Consider the following 7,881-nt stretch of genomic DNA (forward strand, 5'->3'; position numbering starts at 1 on the left):
GCATAAATAGTCTTTTGAAAACTTTATTTTTGATAGACCGATTACTAAATATTTTGAAGTCACTTTGTTTAGTAAATCAAAGTTGACATGAGCTAGGAGTATATGCCATAGCCAAGAGTCTTCACTCATGGTCACTAGACACTTAGCTCCAACCAATGGTACATCATCTAAGTTAAGCATATACGTGTTATTAACCCTCAAGCCTTTAAACATAAAATCCTTCTTTTCATTATGTTCAAACAAGCAACAAGAGTTTGTAAAAGTAACTTTAAATCCCTTATCGCATAGTTGGCTAATGCTAAGGAGGTTATGTTTAAGACAATCAACTAACATAACATCGGAGATAGTAGTAGATGAGGGATTACCTACACTACCTTTTCGAAGTATTTCTCATGTGTTTTTGTGTCCATAAGTAACATAACCATTCTTCTTTGGCAGAAATTCAATGAATAGATATGTCATCCGTCATATGTCTTGAGCATCCACTATCGAGAAACCACATCTTCTTCGTAGATTCAAGATATTTAATTTGTAGAATCAAACAAGGGAAATAAGTACCCAATTTTCATTAGGTCCTTGAGAGTGAGTTAAATCAAGGTTGCATTTTGGAAACCATTGAAAAGCTCCTTTAGGAACAAAAAGTTTCTTAAATTTTCAATTTTCAATAGTATGACCTTTCTTGGAACAATAGTGACATGATAAGTTGTGATGAGATGCACTTTTGCTATTCGAGTCATTTTTAACATATTTATGCTTTTTATATGAATGGTTCAAAGTCCTTTCAAACTTTGATGGATCAATAGAAAATAAAATCTTTGGTTGTAAGGCTTTGTCCAATTTAACTTGAAGAGCATTTATCTCTATTTTCCAATTATGACAAGATTCACAACCAAACCTTAAGGGATTTTCATCATCATTCCTATCTTTTAGAATATCTACCATAGACTGCTTAAGAGCTTCCATATTTTTATCGTTTTCTAAAATTTTAGCTTCTAAGTGTGAAAAGATTCTTTTGTTTGAAGCTAACTTTTTAAAAGCCTCTACGAATTGTCTTTTAGATTTTCAAAAGATTTTTTTAATTGAGAATAATATAAGTCATGAGTATATTCAAGCTTAAAGTGGCTTACAATCTTCTTTTTTTCCATGTAGAAAATCTTGGCCAATTCGACACTTAAATTCGAGCTTTCATCACTTGAAGAATCACTTTCATATTCCCAGGAAACATATGCTCTTCTAGACTTGCTAGATTTCTTGTGATGACCTTTATCTTTATCTTTCTTGATCATAGGACACTTCGGCCTATAGTGACCTGCTTTTCCATAATTGTAGCATGATTTTCTAGATTTGCCCTTCTTATTCTCATCTTCCTTTTAGGAGTTAGATATCCTTCTAGACTTGTTTTGGTTCTTGTTGGAGTACTTATCTTCATGTTTCCACGTGTATCTATTAAAAAAAGTTATGAACAACCCTATATCTTCTTCATCGGAATTCTTGTCATCTTTTGTTTCACAATCACTTTGCTCATTATGTGAGGGCTTTGAGCTTGAAGTCTTTAGAGCAATAGACTTCTTCTCTACCTCCTTGTCTTTATCTTTCTCCATCTTTACCTTCTTCTCATGTTCTTTTTCATGTTTTTCCAAGCAAGTGGGTTCTTGCTCACGTTCTTCTAATTTGCCAAACAAAGTAGTAAGATCAAGTGTTTTAAGATTATTCGTATCTTTGATTGCGGTGACCTTGGGATGTCATTCCCTATCAAGACACCCCAAAACTTTATTAGTAGCAATATCATTGGAAATAGACTTACATAGAGCATTCAACCAGTTTATAAGATGTGTTGACCTCTTTGGTATTTCAGTAATGGTTTCACCATGCTTCATACGAAAAGTTCAAACTTTTGATTCAATGTATTGATCCTAGCTTGTTTGACCTCATTAATTCACTCATGGGAAACTTCTAATGCGTCCCACATAACTTTGGCGATTTCACAATAGGAAACACGATAAAATTCATCAACACTGAGTGCAGATATGAGAATGTTTTGTGCTTTCCAATCGTATGACCATAATTTCTTATCATTATGGTTCCATTGATTTTCCGGTTTTGGTACGACGACACCTTCACCATTGGTCATTGTAATTTCATTAGGACCATTGATGATGACGTCCCATAGACCCTTATCAACCGAGTTCATATGAATACGTATACAAGCTTTCCAATAGCCATAATTTTCGTCGATAAAAATTGGTGCTCTATTGTACACCCCTTTATATTCAGTAGCAATTTTCCAATAAGCAAATATTCAAGCACGGAATTAACCTGAGCTCGTGATACCACCTGTTAGACTATATGCTTAGATTTAGAGGGGGTGAATAGATCACTAGTTAAAAACTTTGACAAAAGTAGTTTTGAACATTTTATGCCAAGCGGGAGTGTCCCGTATCAAAATCGTCTAACCGAATTCGCTATCAAAAAGCTCGAATATGCGTAATAGTAATCAAGGTATGATAATTAATCACAAATTGACCAAACACAATTAATCACAACCAGTTGAATGCAAAGCAACAAGGATAGTCTACTTCCAATGATAATTCACACAAAAAATCAATTGAGATAATTTGTCGAACACCTAGTGTGCAATCGATTTTGTTTAGAATTTTATGTGGTATTGTTGATCTTAAAACTGAATCACAACCTAAGGAATTGTGATCAACTCAACAACACCAATTTCAAAATGTAATCAAAAATATTTTCCAAACAAATTGATTGCACGATCGATGAAATCAACAATTTGCAAACAGAAAATAAAAGAGAAATAGAGAAAGAGTACACAAGGATTTGTTTAGGCAGTTCCCCAATCGATCTCGCTATGGGTACGTTTGCCCTCAATTTGAACTCGAGTTGAGATAGTGTAATTAATCTTACTTTACAAATGTATGTATACAAGAGAGATGTAGAAATTCAACCCTACAAACCCTAAGTTTGATGTTGATTATGACACTTTTTCTCCCCTTGATCAAAGTTTGATCAAGTAACCCAACAATGTCGATTTGATTCACTGTCTCACGCTACTTATTTGCAAGAAAGTCATTGTTCTTCAAAACTTTCACTCAATCGAATCCAAAACGTGCAATTGTTGTAACCCGAGATTTATCAATGTGATTCACCGTCTCATGTTACTCCTTTGCAAGAACCTCTCGTTCTTCAAAGACTTCACTCGACTCGATCCAGATTTCGTAATCTTGTCCAAAACCTTCAAATCCTAAACAATCTTAAAGCAAAACCCCAACTCGGTTTTCTTATTTGAAACTCTCAAAGATCTCAACTAAATTTATAGTACAATCAACCTAAATTGGACGTTATCAATTCTAATTCCAGATGGCACATAAACAAAGAATATTATGTGTAGTTTATTTGCGTGTATGCATAGAATGGGGTTGAAGATGATGACAATGCTTTGAAATCCTGGTTTCGTATAGGTTTTATTCTCTAGAAACCTTGCTAGAAATGATGCATGTATGAAGTACTTATATACATGCATGTTTAGAGGCAAAAGGAATGCAAAAGATTTGAAAAACTTATGAATTTTTGAAAAATTTCGTTGCATGGACCAGCGAAAGTCAGGAGCCGACTTGTTCGACGCATGCATCGACCTGTATAGGTCATGCATCAACCTGTATAGGTCATGCATCGACCTGTAGAGGAGGCACGTCTAACAGAGCCTACAGGCTTTAACACCTGCAGTACATGAGCCGACCTATAAAGCGGATGAGTCAACACAGAGAAATTTTTTTATTCTATGTGTCGACCTGTAGGTTAAGTTTTCATAAAAATTATTTTTGATGCATGAAATATTTTCCAATTTATTTCCAAATGCTTCCATGCTTCCTAATGCTAAGATGCACATTGAGAATCAAATGATATCGTCCAATATACATTAACGCTAAAATATCATAGTTTTGACATCATGCAAAATGCATCTAATGAGAAGTTGCACTCACACTTAATTTTATGAACTTGGGCATTTCATGTCAGAATGACAACTAGCTAATATACTCACCAAACTCCTGAAGAAAGTCAAATTTAATGAGTTTAAGAGAAACACTGAGATAAGAAGTCTCAAAAACATGAATTAAGAGGTGCGTTAGAAAATGTAATTCAATGTTTTAATAAGAATGTTGCATTCAATGTAGTTGTATTAATAAGAATGTTGTATTCGACATAGTTGTATTAAATAAAATAGTCAAAGTAAAGCTAAGTATAAGTAAATTGTATTCGACGAGTCAAATACATCATATGTGTCGAAGTGTGTAAGCATTGATTCGACAGAGTCGATTAGTGCAATTAGTGAATTGTGTTTTGGTTGTCTATATATACCGGTAACGATATAAATCTAAATAGCAGTAGCTTATAGATTATTCAAGGATCTCTGCAATAGCATCACAATTAAATCTGCAAATATGGCTATAGTTGCTGGAAACAGCCACACCAAGGTTTACAACACAACCCCAGTTGCAAAGTGTATAGCACACTTGGGCATGTTGGTGATCATGGGCACTTCACAACACATATCACTTTCACAGCCAAATTCCAACCAGTGAGTTAAGAATCCTCTAACTGCAGGGTGTTTCAAGATCAACCCTTGTGGAACCCATCCCTCTCTTGAAGTTGAAACCCTCTTCTACCAAACAAAATTCTTCATCATCCTCGGGGTCGGGAACCTCAATCCTACTCCTTATCTCCAAATAAACTACATGAATAACTACTAATAATCTGTCAAAGTTCTTTTAAACTGCAGATCTTCCTACTTAATCAAGTATTAGACACATGATATGAAGTAAAGGTCCTCCAAAATTAAAGCTAGTCGTACAAGAACATGTCCTATCTTTTTCTGCTGCTTGGTGATTAATACTTCATAGTTGCACTCTTTTTCTGCACTGTCTCTCTTTAATCTATTCTATAACATCTCTCTATTGTGTGTGTGGTCTAGTTTAATGAATGAGCTAAAGTAGACATTTAAGATATATGTATCTTTCACAAATATTCTTCCCATTGGCCATTACGCAAATAGGAGTACAGTTGCAAAACAACACAAATATTTTGGAATAAATTTCTACAACTGCTTCAAAGAGGTCCAAAATAGGCATCAATAGAACTATAAATCTCTTATACAAAATGAGTTCTAAAACTAATGAAACTGAAGATTCAATAAGCCTCTTTTATTCCTTCCTCCGGTCCTGCCATCAACCATCAATAACGCCATATGTGTTTGAAGTTGATGTTGTGGTCCTATGATTCAAAACAGACTCATATTAGACAGGAGAATAAAACATCAAAATAAAGAAATTAGTTTCAAGTTTCAACCTAGATACTGACAAACCAGTTCCACAAATGATAGGACGGTAATGGTATTAAAAATTAGATACTTCACTAAAGTCATTATTACTACAAGAATAAAATGATCCTAGCTTCCAAAATTATTTTGGAATATATTTGAAATGGCATAAGCAAAACTACTTACTCAATCAGAACACAGCTGGTACTTGGTACTCATTCTAAAGCTTCATTCCCCCATAAGTAAGTACAAACACACTCATCATCTATAACAAAGTTTTGAAGTAAATGAAAATAACACAAGTTTGAATAGAAAATAATGTTTTTCCTTTTCTCATCAATGTATAGATCTATAGACCGACTATGTTCTTTTGATCTTAAATCAGTAGAAGTCAAAAGACATATAGAAACAAATAAACAACTATTTGGGATGGTTGACTTCTAGTTATGATAATATAAAAACAAATAAACAACATAAGTCCTAAGTCATGACAAAAAGAGTACTCACACCATCTATTATGAAGAAATGACTAGTATTTTAAATCAACATACATGAATTTATAACAAAAATCAAACAGATAAATCATTGAAGAGAAACTTACTTAGGACAAGTGGAAACCAAACTTTCAACGTATTCCTTGGTAAAAAACCACAATATATCATTATAGAAAGATGTAACTTGCTCAACTCTGTTATGTTTCCAATTAAAGAGAATTGCCCGTTGATTGGAAAAAACATCACCTTCTTGATTGGTTGCTATTATCAGTGTGTTGCTCCTCTCACAAGAACTCAACGGGAGTAGGAACAATTGAGAACCATATGGCAGCGAGTCACTAATGCCATGATCAATACGAAGATTCTGAAAGCTAATTTTGAGGAATTGAGTCCAAGACTCTTGAACTCCAAATTCCATCATCGTCCATAAAACAAAATGAGTTCCCTTGGTACGGTGAGAAAAGCATAAACGGTCCATCAACACAGTAACAGAAGGCTGAACGGGTGGTACTTCAACAAAACCCTGTGGTGGCAGCAATTCCCGGTAAGTCTCGGTACCTAGATCAAGCGAGACAATCACAAATTGATCTACGGTAATATCTTTCCATTCATAATTGATCTTATTTCGAATAGCCAGCCAGTTAATAGCTCCACTCACATACACACCATTATACACAAATGGATGACAATTGAGCCGCGTAGCCTCAAGGGCAAAAGGAACAACGGGTAAACATTCAATGTTTCTCCAAACATTATCACCAAACCTGAAAACTTTCACCTTGTTGGCAGAGAAAGCCACTGCCTTATAAGAGTCTGTTGAAATATCATAACCAAATGCGAACCTGCAACAAAAGTTAGTTAGATACGCTAATTTTTCAGATAATGTATTGGTAGCTGGGTTCCATAATCGGAGCCAGGTGGTGTGATTCTTAGTGGCACAAGAACCACCGAGCAAGCAGAGCAATCCATTACATGAACCAACGATCTGCCAGCAACTTAGATTCTTCAATCGGTAGTGTGGATCAACCGGAATGGCGTCGATATCCCTATATGTATAGAAAGGACTGAAGCGACCGATGCGCAACGGAATCTCTAGCAAATTAGTTACGGGATAGGGTTCGACACTGCAATCCAAGCCCTCGTTAGGATTGGACCAATTTTGTATTAGTAGGAGGTGGGTGCTGCGCGGAGATCGCTGAAGGTGCAATTTGGCAAAGGCGGGATCGAAGATTATGGTCTTCCATAGCTTGCAAACACATTTCATTTGCATGAGAGTTTTGACAGGAAGCAATGAAAGAATTTCTGAAATTAGTTCATCGAGGAGGACTGGCAGCGCCGTTGGAGCGCCGTTTAAATTCCGAGACTTTGCCGGAGGTGAATTCATGAGAGGCAGATGTGTTTGTTTGTGCCGGTAAGAATGTAGCGATGTGGTTAGAGTTAGAATTTGAAACAGAAAGTGTTGATGAAACCCTATTTGTGCAAGTCTCCTTTTGATTCAACTATAAAAGGGCGTGTTTATAATTACATAAATGTTTGGTTCTAAAGAAAAGAGAGGATGAGAACAATTTAAATGAAATATTTGTTTTCATATATACTTTTGGACGTATTTTGAATCACATATTCAAGCAAGTTTTTCATTTTTCTGAGATATATTTTTAAATTTTTTTTGGAAGAATGGGAGATTTTTATAGATGCATCTTTAAAATATTTTTGAAGTTATTTAGAGATTTATTGAGAAACATCTCCGAAAATTCTGAATGCTTTCAAGGCAGGAATATTGTTAGGTCAATTTTTTGAGACCAACTTATATTTTAGGTCAATTTAGGCCATAAAGAAAAAAAATTGATACATTAATTAATTCAAACATACTACAGATACATTTAAAAAGTCTCATGTTAATTAATGTAAAATTAAAATGTATTGACCATATATAACTTATTTAGAAAATATTAAAACAAATACAATCAAACATAAACTACTAAATATTTTTAATCGCGCAACTTCTTAGCCTATACTGCAAGACATTTCGTGTCTCAGTAATAATGTCTTCTAAGA

At 34.6% G+C, this 7,881-nt stretch overlaps 1 protein-coding gene across 1 annotated transcript; it reads right to left on the reverse strand.

The window, feature by feature from the left end:
* Positions 1-4,987: 4,987 nt before the first annotated feature.
* Positions 4,988-7,378, reverse strand: LOC127127784 (F-box/kelch-repeat protein At3g23880). The gene is made up of 2 exons (XM_051057064.1): positions 5,934-7,378; positions 4,988-5,286 (listed from the first exon to the last, which is right to left on the reverse strand). The coding sequence occupies exons 1-2, from the start codon at positions 7,208-7,210 to the stop codon at positions 5,241-5,243; spliced, it is 1,323 nt and encodes a 440-aa protein (XP_050913021.1). The 5' UTR covers positions 7,211-7,378; the 3' UTR covers positions 4,988-5,240.
* Positions 7,379-7,881: the final 503 nt, after the last annotated feature.

Source organism: Lathyrus oleraceus, chromosome 3, assembly GCF_024323335.1.
Source record: "Lathyrus oleraceus cultivar Zhongwan6 chromosome 3, CAAS_Psat_ZW6_1.0, whole genome shotgun sequence".
Classification (NCBI taxonomy): domain Eukaryota; kingdom Viridiplantae; phylum Streptophyta; class Magnoliopsida; order Fabales; family Fabaceae; genus Lathyrus; species Lathyrus oleraceus.

Excerpts from the sequence above, each read along its gene's own strand:
- LOC127127784 (XM_051057064.1), bottom strand. The coding sequence starts at position 7,210 with ATGAATTCACCTCCGGCAAAGTCTCGGAATTTAAACGGCGCTCCAACG. Across the intron at positions 5,287-5,933 it reads TTGGTTTCCACTTGTCCTAA|GACCACAACATCAACTTCAA; the intron begins GTAAGTTTCTCT and ends TTTGAATCATAG.